Raw genomic sequence first — 21,974 nt, forward strand, 5'->3', positions numbered from 1 at the left:
AATTTAAGGCCAAACCTTCCAAATATTAACCATTCCCAGACTGGTGGCACACTCGGCAGCAGCAGATTGTGCAGATGTTTAATTGCTTTTGTCCACAGTAGAGTTTTCCAGCTGGGATCAGAAGCAAACCACAGCTTCCCAGGAATGGGATTTGCTGTCTCACAGCGGGTGAGGGTCCTGCCAACAGATAAATATTGGGGACACGAGCCTGGGAAGGGCATTGGGGGGACAGAGCTGCCCCTCCTGCCAGGAGTGCAGCTGCAATGGAAGAGCAGAGAGTGCAAACCCAGCTGCTACAGCTGCAGAAGGGACAGACAGCAATCTCTGCACTCTGTGACAGTGGCAGGACCTGAGGGAACGGCTCCAGCCATGCCAACAGAGATTTAGGTTGGATATCAGGAAAAGGTTCTTCCCCTGAGGGTGCTGGACACTGCCCAGGCTCCCCAGGGAATGGGCACAGCCCCAAGGCTGCCAGAGCTCCAGGAGTGCTTGGACAGCACTGCAAGGGATGCCCAGGGTGGGATTGTTGGGTGTCTGTGCAGGGCCAGCAGTCACACTCACAATCCTTGTGTGTCCCTTCCAACTCAGGATATTCTCTGATCCTATGACTCAGAACTTTCTCCTCTTCCTCCTCCCAGGATTCAGGGTTGATTTCCTTGCTGGGCGGTCACTGCTCGCTCTGAAGGATTTCAGCTGAGAACATTCCTCAGAAGCTCTGGTCCTTCACATCTTACAGATTTGCCACAACATCACAGCATGAAGGACCTGAAGATGCTTTAAAATCCCATGTCAGATACCATTACCAAAACAAACTATCTCAGTTGTGTGGATTGGGAAACCTGGTGGAAAACCTCACCGGAGAGCCACCGCTGTGCCAAGCAGCCAGGCAGGCAAATGGTGCTGAATGTCCTGACTGCAGGGAGGAAATAATGCAAATTTCAAAAAAGCCACTGAAATCCCACTCACATTAGGCAGCCACTCATGGGGAAAAGAAAAGGTTTTAAAATTCTGCAGGAGCCCCAAGTCATTAGTTTTGTCAGGAATTTTGCTTTCTCAGATCAGAGGGAAAAAGCCCTCAGATCTGTGGGTTCAGAGGAAGCCTGAGAGAAAGGCAAGCTATGCACTGAGCAGGGCTGTAAGTCGTGGGGGCTGATTATTGTTAATTTAGCATTTTATATAAGAATGTGAGAGATCCTTATCAAAGCCTGAAACAAACGCCCTGCATGTTTCAACACCTCACTGAATCCAGCTAGGAAAAAAAAAGACCAAATGCTGGATTTTCTCTCTCTCTCTATTTGCATTAAATTTTTTTAATACTATTTATAATCATGAATCCCTGCAATTGACAGGAAGTGTAAGTTAATAGATTATATGCACACATGCCAAAAAAACATTTCAATTGTTACTAAAGAAGGCCACAAAAATGACTACAATTTTCTTCCCAGAGTAGTCAACTAGGAGTAACTCCATTGTGGAAACTTGAGCTATATGCAAAGAGATGTTTGATCCAATTCATCTGTAAGGGAATAAAAATAAATCTGTCCTAAGCAGCATCTGTCAGCAGAAATGACACTGGAAATTCTTGCAAGAAGAATTAAAGCTCATAATAAAAAAACAACAATCTAAACCATGACATTGTATGTGAGCAGGATGAAAATCCATCGGGCTACTACCAGCCTCCACATAATCCCCACACTACCACAATGTAGATATGCTGTTAATTAAATTGAGATGGTCACATTTTGTACTGCTGGAAATCCAGCTAATTAAGTGAACTGTTCAAAACTGTTTTCAGAACTCACTGGAAAAAAAATTATAAATTACATTCACCTTCCATTTCTGGATTTCATAATTTTAACATTGCACTTGAAAGCCAAAAATCTGGTTTAAAACTGTACTGTTCAATTTTATCACATTCAAAACATGAGCAGCACAATTAGAGACACCCAGAGAGCTGAGTGCCCATCTCAGTGACTGACATCTTCAGAGTGATCCCACTTAAATCATGATTTCTGCCAGTTTCCCTTAAGGCTCTTCAATCCCCACCTCCCAGCAAAGGCCTGACACCAGTCACTCCCAGTTTCTACATTTGCAAAGTAAAGCAGAAATCACAATGGGAAAATCCCTCTCCTGCCCTCCCCAGGCTGCTGTTCCTGCAGCAGACACCCAAACCAGACCTGTCCACCCCTGAAATGCTGTGGTTTACACCCAACTCAGCAGCAGGAATTGCTCCCTGATGCTTTAAGTGCTGCATCCCACCCAGCTGCTCCAACTGCTCAGCTCCTGGCCATGCCACAGCCTCCCCTAAATCCCCCAGGACAGGACCATCCTGTGTACTCACATGCCAGCAGAACAAAGCAAGCACCTAAATCCCTGCAAGATCAGGGCCTGCCATCACTCTGAATAATCCCTACTCAGTTTCAAGTCAATTAGTATTCCTACACCCGCATCACATGGCTTTAATTATATTTTTTTCCCAAAAAAGTTTTTGACCAAAAAGCAACAGCTTTAGCTGGAAGCACTCACTGTAAAGGAAAACCTATTTGCTGTGACTCCAGCAGGCCATCAGGTCTGGGCCACAGAGGTGGAATTTAATTTCTAATCTGGAGATCTCAAGCCTTTGGTATCAGATAGAGCTAAAGGGATCACAGGGAAGCTGACAGAAAAGCAGCTTGCCAAGCAGCACAATAATAACCATGCTTTGAATTCCTATGAGAATGATATTTCAAAGCAAGTTCCAAATTGTCTTCTTCTTTCTTGATGGCATCCTAGCAGAAGATGATTTTTTAAGAGTTGACAGTTAATGGTTATTGTTAAGTGAAGCAAATGCAGAAATGACACAGAAAACACCTTGTCCCCTGTAAAACACTCCCTGTGTAGTGGAACAGTAACAGTCCAAATCATTTTCTCCCATTCATCATTCACAGCACCTGCTCATTATTTATGCTGTTCTACATTAATCTAGAGCAGCTTTTAAATTAATACTCTTCTTCATCAATACCTGTGGAATGAAGATATTTTCCTTTGCAAAGAAAAACCTTTGCAACACCAACACAACGTGTCCCTCCTCAGCACCTGAAACGTAGCAGGATGGACAGCAAACAGAATATGAAGTGAGAAATGGAGAATCAGACAGACCTTGTGCTCCAAGGGCTCTTTCAGCCTGAGGATCAGGTGTCCCAGGGCTGGAGCAGCTTGCAAGGCTGGCTCAGCATGTTCTTCTCTGCAGCCAGGGAAGGACATTGATTGAGCTCTGCGAGGCATCACAGGAACAGTGAGTGTCAGCCTGTGACAAACTTCCAAGGAAGCATGCAGCAAACACCCTGCTAGCCTGTCAGGATAAATCAGAGAGCACAGGAGCCATCCCAGCTGCTCTTGCCACCAGAGAGTAGGTTAAAATGGGAGTATTTTGTCTGAGGTTTCACAGGGGATGTGTCCGCCTGCCCGGAGCAACGAGTGTCACAATGTCCCCAGTTTGCCATCCCTGGTGGTGACACACACCTGTGTCCCAAGGGTGGCTGGAGACTTGGAAATGTTCACAAACCCTTAGGTCTGAGGACACATCCTGTTCTCTGATGCCACAGGAGATCCAGAAATTCCCAGCAATGTTGCAAACTCACCATGCATCCCTCTTCAAGCTTCTATTTTAGCTCACACCTAAAATGAGCAAATATTCTTCTCTTCACCTCTATATCTAATTTTTTACCTAGTAATGAGCCTCTCCCTAGTGAACCTACAGCTGCCCACATTGTGCCTAGACTTTTAAGGGTTTCTGTCATACTGTTCATAAGGCCTGGGGGGCAGAAAGGGTTAAGAACCAACTCAGATTCTCTAGGGAAAACAGAAAGGCACCAGAAAAGCCAATTCAACTGATTTTACCCAGAGGGACAAAAGAAGGTTTAGTAAGTCCTTTATAAAATGTCAGAGAGAAAAGCTTTATTTTCCCACAGGGAAAAACATACCCATTAACAAATTAGGTGAAAGCTGAGTGAGATGTAAAAGGTCTGAAATTCCTCAATGCCTTTAAACTGTCTGTCTTCACACACTTCATTTATTTTGGACAGCAGCACTGCCCTTGCCAATTTGGGAGCAAAGAGGACTGTGAAAATACCTAGGGATGAATGTATTTTTAAGGTTAATAAGCAAATATTAATTGATCTGAGCAACACTATTTGGGTTTTAGAGAACAACTAACTCTCAAACTCAAGCCCATCTGGGTTCCTCGTTTTCCTCAGAGCATCACTGAGCAAACCTTCACAACTCTACCTGAGTGGAAACAGATTTCAGGGGAGCTACTCTTGTATTTATGAGTTGGGTAAATGCCCATTGAAAGGAGGCCAAAGAAATCACAGCATTTAATTATTCTTGACAAGTCACAGGAAAAAAAGAGGAAAAAAATCACACCTTTGTAATGAAGGGCACTGTGACAAGTGAGCTTCTTCCACAGCCTGCAGATACCAAAAATATATAAAAAATATTCCCTATAGTATCATGGAAAGAATGGGGAAAATTCACTCATATTGCACTTCCAGAGGCTGACCATAAAAGCCAAATGCTGTTGGAGGGAAACTGCAAAGACAGCAAGGAGGAGGGAGGAAGAGCCAAATGGAGTGATGAAGCTGTAACAAAAGGGATCTCAGGCTGGGCTCCTGCTTGGCTGGGATGAGCATGGAAATGAGATGAAGTGCAGGAGCAGGAGGCAGCAGAGCTGGGCACAGACTCCTCCATCACAGCTAAACCAACAGCATTCATCAGCAGAGCACGGGTGAAGGGCTGGAGTGACAGAAACAGGACGGTGTTAACAGTTAATTACGTGTGTTAAAAGTACAGAACCATCAAGGAGAGGGGATTGGAGCTTCTGCTGACATCTGGCAGCGTTTTGGGGAAGCTTCGTTTCTCCCGAGGTCCTCGTTGATTCAGGAGCACTGATTTGCTGACGTTAATTGGAGGAAGAGGTAATGAGAACTGACTAATCACCGAGCTGTGTGCCCTGCAGACTCATTCCAGTGTCAGTCATTCTATCTTGCTGATCACTCAGCCAAAACTCAGTTTTAGGGGGAATTCAGAGACTGGTCAGCACCCTTCTTTGACTCATTGTATTTGCATTTAGTTGTAGAATAAGCTGATCAAAACCGTGGTGGTGTCACAGCTCAGCTGACACAGCAGTGAAGGCATCACAGAACATGCTCTAATTCCTGGAGAGCTTGCACTGAAGGTCTGGACATGCTAATGTCACTGCTGGTGTCTCCAATGTGACCGTGACCCCTGCAAAGTGAATTAGCAGAGCTCTGCCAGCATCTGCTGCGTGCACACCTCTCCTTTTCTGTGCAAACACACAGGACTGCTATTACTATATTGTTTTTCCAGATAAGGCTTAAAGGATCAGTATTTAATTGCAGCAGTGAGTTCAAGGTATGAGACACTGTGTTTGCATTAGAGAGATTTGTCACAAAACTTGGAGGGAAACAGGAGCCCTCACATGATCCATCACACACTCACCTCATTTAAATGCAATTCAATTTAGCCAGACCCTTTGGCACAAGAATGGGAAAGATGACTTAACAAAAAGCACAGAAGAATACTTCTGACCCCAGGTGTCAGCTGGATTTGTGTGTGACATTCACACAGGAGCTGTCCAAGAAAGCCTGCAGCCATTCATTGCTAGGCTGCAATTAAGGTGGCAGCCAATGTTTAAAACCTTCCTCATCCCATTCCCCCCCCTCCCTTTTCTGGCCACATTTTAAATACAACACAGAGTGAAAAATAAAAATAGACTGCTGTGCTCTGCCCCACATGAGGCTGGGCCAGGATGAGTGGATTTCTATGCAAACAACACACAGAATGCTTTCCTTTAATCAGTTTGTTGCCTGACACAGATAGGAAAATTAAATGAAGTTAACTGTACAGTTTTCAAGCCACCATTCAGCCTTTCAGTTGAGACAGATGACTTCTACTTACAGTGCTTCTTCCTCTGGCATTCAGTGGAAAATTTGGCAATCCTCTCTGGGTCTGGTTCTCAGCAATTCTCTGACATGGGGGCAGTTAGTGTCTCCATTGCACATAATAGAGCTGTAGAAGCCAGGGGGGAAAAAAAAGGGCTCTTTTCTAGCCAGTTTACCCCTTTCCCATCTGACTAATTTTCTTCCCTGATCCAAAGGCCGACACACCCTGGTCTCCTCCAGTGAGTATGGCAGGCACAGCACACAAATGCTCAGAGTCCCCTAATGCTGCCAAAAAGTATCAAATTGCCCCATGACTGCTCTTCTCGGGGAGTAAGAGAGCCCCAGTTTAAGCAGGGCAAAGAGGCAGACTTACCATTGTGTGACTGGGGCTGCATCACCTGATCCAGGAGGGGCACACAGCACTAGGGGGTAAATGGGAAGTTACAGCCCTTCCCATCACCCAGCAAACCTGGGAAATGACACTGGATCCTGGATTCTGGCTCAACTCCCAGCCATTGTAACCTCACTTCTGCAGAGGGTTACCCCTGATTTACACAGGTAAGTTAGACCCAGGTATCAACTCTAATGGACCTGATTCTGTTCACGTTTACACCACCACAACCCAATAATAACGTTAAATAATACACAATTAAAAGTCAAATTACTCACTCGGTGAGTAGTCATGGCAACTTCTTTCCTTCCCCAGCAATAAATCCAGTATCTGCTGATACTGCCAGGCATTGATGAGGTCTGGAATGGAGTATTACGGGACAGGTAAGTATGAGGGTCATGGTCACACTTGTCAGACAAAGGCACTCCAGCATCTCTCTCCGAGTTGTCTTTTGGGCTGCAGGCATTTCTTGAGAGCTTTTCCAGCTCTGTGCAGATCCTTTGCTCCCAATGACTTGACTGAAGCTCACCTGGTGCTCTCTCTGACCCTCTCCAAGTTCCCCCTCAGCATCTCACTCTGTGTACATCCCTGCCATGATGGAAATCAAGGCACAGGGACCAAAACAAGGCTAAACCACACAGAAGGAACAACCTCCACAACAAGACTTGGATCCTGCTGTTGACAGAGGGGTGCTGGCTCCTGGACTAATTACAAAGTGCTGAATTTGGAGACATCTTGTGCATAACATTGATTTTTAACTTGGAACATGGTCCAGCTCTCAGTTGCTCTTCTACGTGCTGCAAAGGCAGAGCTTTAACGCTGCAGGCAGTGAGGGCACCAGGAGATGGAAGCTACACCTGAGGCAAGCTCCACTCTTCTGAGACAATTACAGCTATAAAGGTTTAGCATAAAGCTCAGGAGAGCAGAAAGAAGAACACTGTCAGTCACAAGCTTTTAATTCTCAAACTGCCTCCTAAAAAAGATAAGATAAAGCCAAACCAGATTAACCAACTTCAAAGCAAGCAGCAAGGCATTTAGGGCATGCTAGAATAGCATGCAGCTGTGCAGAGCACTGATGAATTAAACAGGTAGAGGTTCCTTAATGACTTGCTCCTTGTCCCTTCCAGGTTTTTGGAAGTCTCCTGTGATTAGTCCCATCCCCTAGTGAGATTACAGCACCCAGGTGATGCAGCAGTGCCTCTGCAGAAATGTTGAAGAGGCTGATTGAGGCGAGCTAGCAGGAGCTCTGTGGAACAGCCTTCCCCAATTAGTTATCCAAGGAAGAGTGATATTGAATGACTCTCACAAAGGACACACAAAGCACTTATTGTTGAGCTAATCATCAACTTTCTAAGTAAAATTAACCAATTTGCTAATTAAGGCTCATGGCAATTCATCATGACAGTAACTCTGCACTGCAGTGATTCATCAGCGGTCACTGAACTGAGGGAGGGCTCCCCCAGCTGCTCCTTCCCTGCTCTGAGAGTCCTGCCCTGACTCACCCGGGCTGGATCGGGATGGCTGCTGCTTCCCAAAGGAATTTAAAAGATGGGGGAAAGAGAATAGGAGGAAAAGAAGAGAGGGAGAGGGGAAAAAAAGTGGGTGGGTGGAACCCCAGGCAGTTGGAGAGAGAAATAATCTTTTTAAAAATCTGCATGGGAAAAATAGTTGCCTTTTCTAACATTTGATTTGGATGATTTGAAATTAAGCAGGTAGGTCTCATGAGTTCTAAGTGGTGCATTTTGCATTAACATCTGTCCAACCCATGGCAGGGCTCAGTCTCCTGCTGAAGAAGGAAGGAGCAGAGAGGGAATGATGCCTCTGCTGACTAAGGAGACACACAGCAGTTGGGAGGCTGAGGGGATTTGGTGCCTCCTGCTCTCTGGACCTGCCCTCCCTGGGGCTCCCAGCACTGCACACCCCCCTCATGGAGCCTCCCTGGAGGAGGAGTCTGTGAGCACAGAGCCCTCCTTTGGGCAGTGGCCAGCAGACCCTTCCCCTGCAGCAAAGCAGCCCTGAAAGCTTGAATTGCACACACAGTGTGACTCTTGGATCCTCAGAGGCTCTCTTAGCCTTCTAAATCCTTTCCCTTCTTCAAATGGATAAATAATCTTTCACCTATTTAACCTGAGACACCAAACTCCATGACTCATCCAAAATCTCAATGCTTCCTTGTGCCCCTGCCATTTGTCCTTATTCAAGGCAAGAAACAACACCAGTATCAAGAGATTTATATTTTATGTTCCTCTCTGATGTAGCGTCGCTCATTTGAACACCATTATTTGACCTTCTGTATCTCAGGTTCAAAAAATGCAGACAAAACAATTCCCAGGGGCTTCAGGACGAGCATGTCTCCTCTCCAGGGGGTTCTGCGATGAAGGATTAATTAGCTGAGGAGATTCACAGCACTACAGCTGCAGTGCTACAGGCAGGGCCACACCAGGGGAGCCCCAGGAGCTCCTCCAGCTTCCCAACTGAAGCAGAGCAGCAGTGTCACCCACTGGGGGAGCAGCAGCCTCCTTCCCCTGAGATATCACTGCAAGAGAAACACTCAGCACCATCCCTGTGTTCAGTTCAATGGTTTCTGAGGGCAGGGCAAGCCCACAAGGCTCTCAGGGAGCAGCTGTGAGGGCTGGGCTGGCACTGCAGAGCCCCCGAGCACAGCCCTCAGTGCCCACAAATGCAGCTGAGATCATGGAGCTGTCTGTGAGCACCCCAATCACCTGCCAGCCCTAAATGGGACATTTTAGATTTAACCATCCTGAGCTGACCCGAGCTAGCTCCACCAGCCTCCCTAATTTAAAGCACAACCTCTCTGAGTCCTCTCCTTGCTTTGCTGCCTGATTTGCCTCCAGGACAGGCTGTGTGATGTAAACCAACCTGCTTGAGGCTGGATTTTTCTGGAGCTGGGAGGATTTGGCACCTTTTATTACTCACTTGTGAGTCCCAGAAACACCACAAACAAGCCCAGCAGGCTGGCTGAGGAGGGAAGGATGCTCATCAGCCATGGATAAAGGGCATTAATCTAAGCCTTAGCTCCTCTGGGGCAGTAAGAGGAGCCTGGCAGCACCTCCCAAGGACCTGCTGCATGTCTGAGCTTTGACATCTTCTTCCAAAGGGTTTCTTCAGTTCAGCTTGCTGTTTGTAAGCAAATCTCACAGTAAAGTCCTGTCTGGCAGAGCAACAGTGCAGCGATCACAACAACCCACCAGGCAGGCACGGGGATGTGGTCCCAGCTGTGCCTCCACAGAAATCCATCCATCCATCCATCCATCCATCCATCCATCCATCCATCCATCCATCCATCCATCCATCCCCACACAGGAACAGGACAGGAGAGAAGGAACAAGTCAGACAACAGCTGCTGGCATCAACTCAAGTGGCACCCAGGCCAAACTGTGTCAGCAGTGTGAGACATCCTAAAGTTTTTTCTTCTAATCTGTAAACTAATATTTTCCACTGAAAGATTTAAAAAGCTTTAGTATATTTCTGCTGCACAGCTAAGTTCTCAAAAAAAAGTGTAGGGCTGATTTATATTCATTTACCTAAATAAAATACATCTGCCAAATTATTTTACATTGTGCAGTAGTAAATTTATCACTAGAGCAGTAATGAACGGGCAACATTTTGCCTGTGCAAATATAAAGACATTGCTGCAGTTAACTGAATTATCTGACCTGATTAAGAGAGTGGAAATAATTAAATAGATTAAGCAAACAAACAAACAAAAAAGAGAGGTTATTATTGTAAGAACTGACAGCATCCAGCAGCCACGAGCTCCTCCCTGGGAAGATGCTGCCTCACACTGGGACATGGGAAAAGGGAATGGCCCTAAATCATCACTCGCAAAGGGCAGAAGTACACTCCAGAGGGGAAATGCCTGCACGGGGAGGACAGTGAATGTAAAGTGTAAAGATTTCTCCCTGCTCCCCCTCAAGCAGTGTTAACCCAACTGAGAATAAACCAATTCACCACAACACCTTCAGTTTGATTTACACTTTTGGCTGCGGGGGCCCTTCTGGAAGGACCAGAGGCAGGTGGGAGAAATTAAGGGGCACATGACACTTGCTGAAAAGCTTCACCTGTGCAAGGTCTAAACTATATTTGGTACTACTAACTACAAGGTCCAAGTCCATTCCTCTTCAGCCTGCAGGCTCAGAGGAGCTCGGGCACAGGTTGTGTTTTTTAGGCTCTTGTAAAGGATGCAAGAGCACCCCGATTTCTGTAATCCTGCAGGATGGGGCAAACCCTCTCAGACAGCCGTGCAGGCAGACCAGAGGCTCCAAGGCTGGTAGATGAGGGTAAAGCTCCCCGCTGTGATGGGCTCTGCTCCCTGACACGTGGCACCTGGGGGTTAAAAGCAGCACCGGAGCAGGGTTGGCAGCTTTGTGTCGGTGGCTGTGCCCATGGAGGGCGTGTCGCCGCTGGAGCGGTACCTGGAGAGCTGCAGCGGGCAGGTAAGGGAGGAAAGAAAAAATCAAGGAAGGAGGAGAAAAAAGAAGAAAATTGAAGCTGCGTTGGCCGGGAATCGAACCCGGGTCAACTGCTTGGAAGGCAGCTATGCTCACCACTATACCACCAACGCTGCGCTGGGAGCAGCCCCGCAGCCGCACCCCAACTGTGTCATTACCGCAATCCTGCCGGGATGAGCCCCAAATTCCATTGTCCCGGGGGTTCCTCCCTGTCCCGGGGGTTCCTGCTGTCCTGGAGCTGCCGGAAGTATGGAGGAGCTCCCTGCCCAGAGGGACGATGCTGCCTGCGAGGCTCAGCCCGGGTGCTGGGGTGGGTGGGCACCGAGAGGGCAGCAGGCTCGCATCTCCTGTTCTGGTGAGTAAATGTGTGCAAAAATTCCTTATTTCGGTGTTTGGAGTGGTCGTCCTCCACCCGCCATAAGCAACGTGTAAATCTCATCATTCCCTTTTCTGCTCCCCCAGCCAGCCCAGTAACATGTGCTCTTCAGAGGGCTGAGGAGGCATTTCAAAGAAACACTCGAATAAAAATGCTGTTTTGTTTAAGGGGCCTTGTGCAAATGCATAAATGCCTAATTTTCAACAGGAAAAGCTGTTGTAAAACGGTGTGATTCAAAGGAAAAGCCAAGTGTGTTGGTTTAGCTAGACTCGTCCTGATCTCAGGTGGTTGTAGGAACAACTGGGAGAGGGCTGGGCTCCACAGCTGAGTTACACATCGTTACTCAGGGAACAAAACTTCTTTACATCCTGTTGTAAACTACTTTTCAGCTCAGAAAACAGGCTTAGCATGAGCTGTTTAAATCCAGAGACCATCCCGTGGCAGTGGGTAAAGCGCTCTGGATGTGCTTTCACAAAGTATATAATGTGGTAATGCATAATACGGCTTTTATAAGTGCTAGTGGGCTTTTTATATGTCATGTTTGCTGGTCCCCTTGATAGTAGCAGATGTGTGATATTACTGCAGGGAGGAAAAGAAAAAAATAATCCAAGTTTGTTGCTTAAGGCAGCTGGATTTGATTTGTGTCTACCTGAGTTGCAGGGATTTCTGCAGTGGAAGTGAAAAAGGCTGTTTCCCCTCAAACTACCCCAAACTGAGGGATCTCAGATAGGATCTGTGAGTGAAATCTCCTCCCTGGAGCTGCTGGGAGATGTCCAAAGCTATGCAGTTGATGGGGCCTTGGTGAAGTTAATTAACCCAGAGTCTATAGCAATAACCCTTGGCAGCCAGCCCAATGCAAACATGGTCTTGTGCCCCTTTTGCAGCCTCTGAGCATCTGTCTGACAAGAAGAAAATATTCCCCAGCACTTAACCCTATCAGGCCTTTTCCTCAGACCTCTTAGGTGCAAACCTGATCAGAAAGGAAAATTTGCTTTCTGTTTCTACCTGCTCAATGCAATTTACTCTACTTTTTGAAAACTTCACATCTGTGTGATACTTCCAGCCTCATGTACCGCTCATTTCTCCATCAGCTTCTTTAAGATATGTCACAAACTGGCTTTGGTTGGTTGTTTGTTTGTGGGTGGTTTTTTTTACTGTTATGATCATTCTTTGATGCCCATTAGTATGATGTGAGTAGTCTCACAGGGAGCTTTTGTATCATTTTCTCTGTGCTGTGGTTACTACAAAACCTTCCTAATGAGCTCCTGTACAGCTAATCCTTAGTCCACTGAAATTCTTGCAGAGACTGTGATTTTCTTCCATTGCTGCTGCTTTGAAAAATATCTATTTAAAATAGATGTTTTTGTGATTCCATAATATTTTACTTGTAACTGTTAATTAAATATTTGATCCTTTTTTTCTAAAGAGTAAAGGAGTACCTAAACTTATTCAACAGCACCCTGCCCCACCAGATCTTCTGTGGGGCTCTGCATTTAGAAGTCAGTTTTAGAAGCAGTTTTAAAAATTGTGGGTGTTGGCAATGCTTTCCTGATTGCATCTGTCTTCAGGCTAGTGAGGGTTCTCTGGGAGGATTTGTGACTTTGTCAGAGTTTTCCAGATATACTGCAAAGTAGGAGCAGAGATGTCCCCATGTGCATGGCTGGGTTGCCAAGTGAGCTGACTAGAAGAGAGCAGCACTAGCTCAGGGCTGGGAAGCATTGATCTGGAAATCCTGCTCCTGCTGGAGGTCAGGCACTTGCTGCCAACTCGAGGGCCTCACGCACCATTCCCTGTTCTGATTTGTGCTTGGACTTTTCAAGTCTTTCTGGCTCTTGAACCTAAAAATGCCTGATTAAACACAAAACCTCTTTATGGATTCTTTAGTCCAAGCTGTCACCTGCTGTGGATGTTGGCAGAAACCACCTTCAGAAAGAGGCTTATACCCCAGAGAGGGAATAAATCCTGTCCTGAAATTCTTGTCTCATTGACATGATGATGCTTTTTAAAAAGCTTTTAATAATGAATAGTTGATAAAGAGGGACATCAGTATGAAAGAGCTTACTTGCAGGTGTTGTGTGCTTGGTTCTGCTGACTGTGGTGAGGCTTTTTTTAGTCCCATCTGCTCATCTAAAGCTTCACTCAGGCTGGTGGCCTCCAGGAGCTAAGCAATTAATTGCTGCTGGTTCTGTGAGCTGCTGCCCTCTGTTGCACAAAGCAAAGCTGACACTGTCCCCTGCTAGCAGAGAGAGGAAATGGAATCATATACAGAATGGGAGAGAAAACAGCCAGAAAATGCTGTCTGTCTTCCTTGGAAAAACTCATGAGTGTGATAACGTGGTTGTGTGCATGGCTGAGGTGGGACAGTGGCTGTGAAGGGTGAAGTGCCACTGTTGTACCTGCATTTCTCAATTTGTGCTGTCCCAGGAGCTCATGTGATAAAGGTTTCCGTGATGTTTCAGTGATGAAACCATGGACTGTGGTGAAAATGCATTATACGAGCTATCTGGATTTTTACACGCTCACAGGAAAGCAAAGGACATGCTTTCAACCTTAAAACTAGTCTTTGCTAAAATATACACTGGAAGAAAATTATTGAAACTTCCTCATTGAAGATTAATCTTAATTTACTCTCCCTGTTACAGTCACTGTTTTAATACAAGACCCTTAATGGCACTTTTTCTTAATTCAAGGATGACTTCTCCACTAGTCCTCATCTGTTCTCTCCTGTGAGCCCTTATGATTTAGAACTTCCAATTCAAGCATCTTCCCAGTTAAGTCAGTCCAAGGAGCTCCATACAGACTTCTCCTCCGTGGACCTCAGCTTTCTCCCAGATGTCACCCAAGATAACAAAGAACAAAACCTCTCAGAGGATGGTCATGAAACCCAAAAAGAGCTTGATGGGTCACTACCAAGTAAGGAGGAGAGTGGTGTTTTCATGGATGAAAGCAGCTTGTCACATCCAGGTGCAGCTCAGCCATCTCCTGAAGCACCTGGCGAGTGTCCTCCCCTGACTCCCCTAACTCCGATCACCCCGGCAACATCTGCCTCAGAAAGTTCTGGAATAGTCCCCCAGCTACAGTAAGTTATGTGTTATTTATGTAGCACACACACCACAGTCAGAGTTTGGCTTAAACTGTAAGGTGTTGCTCTGATTTTTCACTTGGAAAATGTAGCAAGCATGACATGGTCTTAAATAAGCCACAAAACTACAGGAGTAGCTTTTTGTAGGAGTAGTTTTTTGTTGGGTTTTTTTTCTCCTCTTGAAGGGGAGAGGTGGAGAAAATGAACTGACAATATTGGATAAAAATATGAATATATTGAGAAGGAGGATTTCCTCCAGGAAGGAGAATGTGAAGGATGAGAGCAGACTCCAGGGGTTAAAAGATGTCACTGTGCCTTTTCAAAAGGAGAAACACAACTGAGTGTGAATCTCTGGCCTCATTAAAAGGTGCTGTCCTGTCTAAGATAGAGCAAATCTGGAATAGTTTATATCTGTAGGAAATAACCCACCCCTACCTACTTTAGGTGCTGTGGTAACTCTAAATAGTCAGTAATGGTTCAATCCCAAGCTGTGAAAGGCTTCAGTGATGCAGTTTTTAGAAGACACACAAACTTATAATTCTCAGAGACTAAAAATTTCACACTTTGTTCTATCTCAAAGTGCAGTTTTGGACTGAATTACCTAAGTTTTGCCAGAAGTAGCTTAATGCTTGAGTGGGAAAGAGACAGGCAGGAAATCAGTCGATGGCAATTATTAATTGGAATGTGACTGTACTGCTGGGGGGTGGCTCTGCAGTGGCTGGATTTTGCAATGAGAAAATTCCTCCCTCGTTCCTCAGGAATATCGTGTCAACTGTAAACTTGGGTTGTAAACTGCATCTGAAGAACATAGCTTTGCGTGCCAGAAATGCAGAGTATAACCCAAAGGTAAATCTTGGACTCAGAGCTTTACCCTCACTTCCCTTTCCCAGTGCTGATTGATCCCAATGTTCCTGTGACTGGGGTCTTAACTCCTCTGCTCCTAGGTGGCTGGGAAATAACTTCAGGGTGGGAAAGAAACACTTAAAAAGAAAATATGTGTTGTGACAAGCTTAGAAAGTTTTAATTGTTGCAAGACTGAATAGAAATACAGCTTAATTCCTGTCAGGTTTTCCTTTGGATTTGTAGAGGTTTGCTGCTGTGATCATGAGAATCAGGGAGCCACGAACAACAGCACTCATCTTCAGTTCAGGAAAAATGGTCTGCACAGGAGCAAAAAGGTATTTTTCTAGTTTTTCCCTTCCCTCTAAAGGTCTGGGTCTTGCAGCTATGCATATATTCTGATGGAGAATGTCTGAAAAGTCTTGCGTAAAACATCTAGCAAAGGACTAATTGCAAGAAAAAGTGAAGCACTGATATTGAAAAACTTGCTTTCTTTATGATGGCACTTTAGCAATTTCTGAACAGTGTACTTCTGTCCTTGAATTTAGATTGAGCTGGGCAGACATCAGTAGGAAAGCTGCTGAAATTCCCAGAAATTGTTAAGGGATTATTTGCATTTCTCACTGATTTTTAAAAGTGTTTAGGACATAACTTGTGTCTGTCAAGTCTCCCTTTAGTGTCTGTGTTCACCAGTCAACACATCTGCCTCTAGAGGAAATGGGAATTGGGGAAAGCAAAAGTTTATTTCTGTACTCTGAAGCTTTTTTCCCCTGAAGTTCAGCAGTCAGCTTTGTTTTTTATATCCCAAAACAGTCAATTAGAATTAATTAATTCATGCTTAAGAGACCTCTTCTCCAGCCCCTACCACCACCCAAGGTAGGTGACTGTACTGGTGCTGCAGTCTAACTCCTGGATCAGCGCTGAGCTGTTTTGAGGAACTGAGAAACCTCTCAGAAGGGGAACCTCTGAGTGATGAAACATCTCCAGTGGGTTCAACCAGACCACAGGAAGGTGAATGAACAAGTGCCTTACTCCTTTTAGCTCCCTGCAGCAGTTCTGGGGAAGGGAACCTTGCTATTTTGAGCAGCAGGATCTCTTTTTCTGTAGTGCAGAGTAGCACGGTGGTGGCTACAAACTGAATTCCACCTTGAAAGCACAAATAAGTGTTATTTTAACAAATAAGTTAATAAATTGTTTTTTCCCCTTTGCTCTTCCTTCAGTCAAAAGCCCCATCCCCCTGGAAGTGTTCCAGGCCAGGCTGGACAGGAGCACCCTGGAATAGTGGAAGGTGTCCCTGCCCATGGCAGGGGGTGGAACAAGATGGGCTTTAAGGTCTCTTCCAGCCCCAGCCATTGTGGGATTCTATGATTTGAGGGCTGTTTGGAGATTACAATAAAGGTTTCTTCCCTCAGTGAAGAGCAGTCAAGGCTGGCAGCCAGGAAATACGCACGGGTGGTGCAGAAGCTCGGCTTCCCTGCCAAGTTCTTGGACTTCAAGATCCAGAATATGGTGGGGAGCTGTGATGTGAGGTTCCCCATCCGCCTGGAAGGCTTGGTTCTCACCCACCAGCAGTTCAGCAGGTAGGAGGAGATCAGGTACAGCCCTGTGCACCTGGCAGCAGGGTCTGAGGCCACTTGAGCCTGGTCCGTGCCTTTGCTCTGATGCCCTGTGCAGGCTGACCTAGAACAGAGACTGGACAGAGTTCAAGAATAAAGCAGGGATTTATTCAAAGGATCTCCTCCATGGATCCACTTTGGGCAGCACAAGAGCCCAGCCAGGGCTGCACCCCAGGTGAACCAAAATGGATCACCAGTCACAGGGTCTCACACTTTTATAAGTTCTGCTCCATTTGCATATTGGAGTTAATTGTCCAATTCCAGCTTTAGCCCCTGTAGTCCCATCCTGCTTGTTTTTCTCTCTGCAGCCCACATTGTTTATGCTCTTGGGGCTGAGATTTGGATCATCTGTCCTTTGTCCCCAGCTAGAGCAGGAATTGTTTTGTGTCCCTGCTCTGTGCACAGAGCTCAGAACTACACACCATCAGAACCATCCCCTGATGTGAAGCCCAGCCCCACAGACTAAAGCAGCACAGGATCTGAAAAATAGAAAAGCTAAACCTGAGGCATCAGCTCCACTGTGGATTTTAATACCAAGGTGGCCTCTTAAGTACCAGCAAAGCAAATTCCTGTCTGCAGGGATAAGGTTTCCAACCTTCAGGCATGAAGCCAAACTGCACTTGCAAAATGCAGAATTGCAGGTATACTGTGTTTTTCTGGGATATTGTTTCAGTTCTGTTTGGATGTTCTTTAGCCAAGAATTGAAAGTAAAGCTGGAGATGAGTGAGGGCATGTTGTACCTGTGAGATCAGCTTGTTCAAAACTAGATACTGCCATCAGGAAAGGATGATTCCAGCACTGACAAAGCAAAAAATCAGTTGTCTTTTATTAGCACTGCATCTAATAGTTTGCATTTAATTTAGGAATAGATATGTATTAAATACTTACATTGGCTGTTATCTTGTCTTAGTTGCACAGGATGCTTCCTGATAAGGGCTCTTTGCAGACTAAGAAAGATTTTCTGAGAGGGTGGGAGGCCCTGGCACAGGGTGCCCACAGAAGCTGTGGCTGCCCCTGGATCCCTGGAAGTGTTCCAGGCCGGGTTGGCTGGGCCTTGGAACAAACTGGGATAGTGGAAGGTGTCTCTGCCCATGGCAGGGGGTGGAATGAGGTGATTTTTAAGCCAGGCCATTCCGTTATTTGAGGCCTGTTTGAAGATTACAATAAAGGTTCCAAGGCCATGACTAATCACAAGTGGCTCACAAGTCTTTAAAAGTCAGCATGAAGATCCCCCACCAGCTCCAGCTGGTTTTAACAGGTTTCTCTTCAAGATGTCCAAAACCCAACCTGAACCTTTCTCAGGGCAGCTAGATAAAATCAGTGTGGTTAACTACCCTATTGCTACTGTAATTAAAGAGCACTTCATTCATACAACACTGAAACAGCATTTCCATTTTACTAATCTCACCTGCTTGCTTTGAACAGCTATGAACCTGAACTATTCCCTGGCCTGGTTTATAGGATGGTCAAACCAAGGATAGTGCTGCTTATCTTTGTGTCTGGGAAAGTTGTACTGACTGGTAAGTGCTGCCTCTCTGTGCCTCTACCCACTGCTTCACTTTCTGAGAGCATTTAAATTAAACATTAACTAAAAATCAGTATCTTGCCACAGTAAAGCCACTCAGGGATCTTTTGAATGGCTGCTGCAGCTTTATCTGTGTTTTCTGCAGATAACATCAGTATTGTTGCACTAGAATCTTGTATTGTTTCATATACAGAGTCTCAGATTTCCATGTTAAGTATTTTTTTTTTGTTCAAAGCCTGATGCCACATGCCAATGCAGAGGATGCCAACAGGATGCTGACATGCCAGCAACTACTCAGGCACTTAAATGGGAACCTCACAATAAGCAATTTAAAATTGCTTGGACAGGAAACAAACTTCTTAAAACACTTCACTGACAACATTTAGTAGGGATTGTCAGAGGAAAGGGTGGAGATCTAAGAGCTTGTTCCAGACTGTTTGGCAAAAAAACTGTGAGGCAAAAGCCCTGCTGAGTCAGTGTGCTCAGCAGATACCTGTACCTCAGAGCCCAGGTGACTTTTTCAAAAAAGGTGAATTCCTGAGCTCCTGGCACATCCTTTTTGTGAAGCTCATGAAAATGCTTATATTCAGATGTACTGAAAGGTAAATGGTGCTTTTTCCCAGAAGCTCTGAATGTGGTAATCATATTCACAACACAGCTCTGAGACACGGGGAAGGCAAGAGAAGTGCCTGCCTTGGCCAGAAATTCTCACAACCATAAATCAGGAATGAGCTCAGCCAGCTGAAGGATGGGGCACTCAGGACAAAGCTTAAATGCTTCCCCCTCCAACGTCCACAATTTTCTTAGGTCCAGTAAAATCATACTGGTCAGTAAAATGACACTGGTCAGTTCCATTCCACTGATGCTTGTGTTTTTTGGGGTACACTAATTGTAATGGCCTTGCTGCACACTCAGTCCTTTGCTGTGAGTCCTGGGCCCTGCTGTAATGATAAACTGAATTTGCTGAGATGTGAGGAGGGCTTTTTTCCCTAATCGAGAAAGTAACTTTACTTTTGAAAGTAAAAGTTGTGGTAAGGCAGATGAATTATTCATGTCCAAGTGAGGACATGAGAAAAGGTTTACACATTTAACTTAAGCAGGGTTTAATTCCACTTTTAGCTAATTTAAATGCAGTTTTCTTCTAGCTGTTGTTTGTTGGACTGGCATGAGTAGTGTTGCTGGCAGGGAATGTTCCTGCCTACTGCAATGCAGTTTGTGTGCAAAACTTGGTATTAAAGATTTGTTTACAGTACCACAGAAAAGGATTTGAAATCAAAGGTGTCCTAACACACAGCTTAAAAGTAAAATTGCTTCTCAGAGCTGGAGAAGGAGAGTTCTCAAACTGTGGAACAACTCCCAGTATGAAATAAAGGCCTTCCAATTCTTGTTTCTACCTTTCCACTCACCTCATGAGCAGGCAGAGCTGTTATTCTAAAGCAGATAACATCATGGTGGTGCTCAGATGCTTTTTTTTTTCTTTCTTCAAAGCCAGTATTTTGCACCTGTCAAGAGCAGAAAATTGTTGTTTTGGTTCCACAGATTAAACAAAACTAGTCTTAAAGCTAACCAAGCTAGGAATTGCTCTTTGAGGTGGCAGATAGAAATTCTGCTTTTACTAGCAAGGTGTTTTCAGTCTCCTGGGTTTCTTCATGGTTTGTGATCTCACTGGGTTTAAACTGCATTTAGTTTAAGTTCAGAACTCTGTCTGTTCATGGATTTTTTTTTTCTTAAATGTCCATTTAGGAGCAAAAGACCGTTCTGAACTCTGTGAGGCATTTGAGAACATCTACCCCATTTTAAGAGGTTTCAAGAAACCATCGTGACACGGCTCCCAAAGCAATCCAGAATAACACCTGGGCTTGTGCTGCTGTGCATGGAGCAGAACCAAGGGCATTCCTGGACCCATCTCTGGATTATTAAGCAAATTATTCTTTTCTGAATGCCACATATGCTGATTTCTTTCTGTAACTTGTGAAATGTTCTTTTCTTTCAGATTATCTGTCTGTAATCCACCTAAGTTCTGACAATTTCTGTCAAGTTAAAACACTTGATAAATGCATCCACTTTTAATAGAATGTATGTTAAGGTGGCACTTAAAAATATTTTGTAATAGAAAATTTAGTAATTTGTCTCTTTCCCTGTTGAACAGGTGAATCCACACTGCACTTCAAATTGGCTTAATCAGCATCCTCAGCTCTAAGGGTCCTGAATTGCTCCTGCAGTGTTGTAGTTTCATGTTTAAGCTGAACATACATTATTGTCTACAACATGGTTTACAAAATCCTGCATGAGTTGATTTTGGTGGTTAGAACACAAGTTCTGGAATCGCCCTGATCCCACTGGCTGGATAAACTCTTTGTGTGTGAGGGTACAGGGTTTTCTTCCACAGAGGAGACATTCCAGGCCCTGGCTGCTGGGATATAGCTAGAAAATCTGTGGGTGGTGGGGTCTAACTAATTAAATTGTCTAATTTGACATGGGACAAGTTAAGAGTTTAACCAAATGGGTACCCACTTGTATTACTCCCTCAGATGATGGGAGTTTGGTGCAGACAGAAGCATGTTGGTTTGGAACTTTGTTAAAAATAGATTTGAGGAAAATACAAAAAGCCTTGGATGCTCATGACTTAATTATCTGTGTTACTTAACCAGAGTTCAGCAATGGACCTACATTTGGTAATTTTGGAGCAAAACCAATGAGGTTTCCTGTACTTGGTTTGAACTCAACCCTTTCTTTTCAGAAGGTGTCCTGCTCAGCGTGGTGCAGGGAGCAGGAACAGTGCAAAGCCTATCCCATGGCTGCTCTGGAAAGCCCCTGGAAGCAAGCCAGAACAGTTCTGCTGTGTCCTTCCCTCCTGAAGGTGTTGCTACCTGTCTGGAAACGCCACTAGAGGTTGCTCTTAGATGACTTAAGTGTAACCCAGGCCAAAATCCTCCTCGGTCCTTGCTGGAAATACTCGGCTCAACTCAGAACAGCGTCTTGCTGGGCTGAGTTTTGTTGCCACAGAAGTTTATTTCTGATTTGGTGAGGGTGTGGCTTCATCTTCTGTATCTGTTATGTGTCTCTCACAAGTGTTCTTATATCTATCTCCCTGCAAACTTTGAAAAACTTTGTGCACTTCCTCATGATAAGCTGGTCTTAGCTGTTATCGGTTTCTGTCAAACTGTGGATTTCCACACTCAAATCTATTTTAAACACAGGCTTAACTTTTCTGTTTGCTTTCTAACGTTGGAGATTTTCCACAGCCATGGGCTGGACTTTTATTTGCACTGTAGCTGCAGTAGCAGCTGATGAGCTTCAGTTAGAACAATCTTTTGTAAGTGAAAATACCCTGGTTTTATTGAGGTGTTGGGGGTGAAAAAAGTTTATCTGAGATGAGCCCTCTTCAAGAAATCACATTTTGCTTAAGAGCTTGCCATGTGATTTCAGTGGTAAAATTAGTGTTCTTTAGAAGTACAGATAAAGCCTGAGAGATAAGAAATGGGCTCTGTGCCTTTTCACTGAGCTACTGATTAAGTTAAATGTTTGCTATGGTAACTCTTGTCTTAAAAACAACAATCTTGGTTCTACCTCCACAGTGCTGTTCCTGCTTGGTGTTTGATAACACTGGGAAGGGGGGAAAGATATAGGCTGGGTTGGCTGGGAATTGCTCTTTAAAAAAAAAAAAAAAAAAAAAAAAAAAAAAAGAAAAAATCAAGGAGGGTAATGTGTTGTTTTCTTGCAGTTGTGT

General features: G+C 44.9%; 1 protein-coding gene, 2 long non-coding RNA genes and 1 other non-coding gene across 6 annotated transcripts; 2 read left to right on the forward strand and 2 right to left on the reverse strand.

The window, feature by feature from the left end:
• Positions 1-780: 780 nt before the first annotated feature.
• LOC135302534 (uncharacterized) lies at positions 781-7,004 on the reverse strand. Its single transcript, XR_010364121.1, has 4 exons — positions 6,863-7,004; positions 6,612-6,692; positions 5,959-6,069; positions 781-5,265 (listed from the first exon to the last, which is right to left on the reverse strand). It is a non-coding gene; the product is annotated as an uncharacterized LOC135302534 (long non-coding RNA).
• LOC135302535 (uncharacterized) lies at positions 6,094-6,958 on the forward strand. 2 transcript variants are annotated; one of them, XR_010364123.1, is made up of 3 exons: positions 6,094-6,500; positions 6,649-6,716; positions 6,796-6,933. It is a non-coding gene; the product is annotated as an uncharacterized LOC135302535 (long non-coding RNA). The 2 variants fall into 2 exon arrangements; XR_010364122.1 differs by having other exon boundaries at positions 6,098-6,500; positions 6,819-6,958.
• A 3,455-nt stretch (positions 7,005-10,459) lies between the features above and the next one.
• TBPL2 (TATA-box binding protein like 2) lies at positions 10,460-20,866 on the forward strand. 2 transcript variants are annotated; one of them, XM_064423077.1, is made up of 7 exons: positions 10,461-10,790; positions 13,872-14,260; positions 15,022-15,109; positions 15,350-15,441; positions 16,516-16,683; positions 18,145-18,239; positions 19,988-20,866. In XM_064423077.1, exons 1-7 carry the CDS (start codon positions 10,740-10,742, stop codon positions 20,065-20,067), a joined length of 963 nt encoding a protein of 320 aa, XP_064279147.1. In that variant the 5' UTR covers positions 10,461-10,739; the 3' UTR covers positions 20,068-20,866. The 2 variants fall into 2 exon arrangements, with proteins under 2 accessions (XP_064279148.1, XP_064279147.1); XM_064423078.1 differs by lacking the exon at positions 16,516-16,683 and having other exon boundaries at positions 10,460-10,790.
• Positions 10,847-10,918, reverse strand: TRNAG-UCC (transfer RNA glycine (anticodon UCC)). The gene has a single exon. It is a non-coding gene; the product is annotated as a tRNA-Gly (tRNA).
• Positions 20,867-21,974: the final 1,108 nt, after the last annotated feature.

Source organism: Passer domesticus, chromosome 6 (genome assembly GCF_036417665.1).
Source record: "Passer domesticus isolate bPasDom1 chromosome 6, bPasDom1.hap1, whole genome shotgun sequence".
Classification (NCBI taxonomy): Eukaryota; Metazoa; Chordata; class Aves; order Passeriformes; family Passeridae; genus Passer; species Passer domesticus.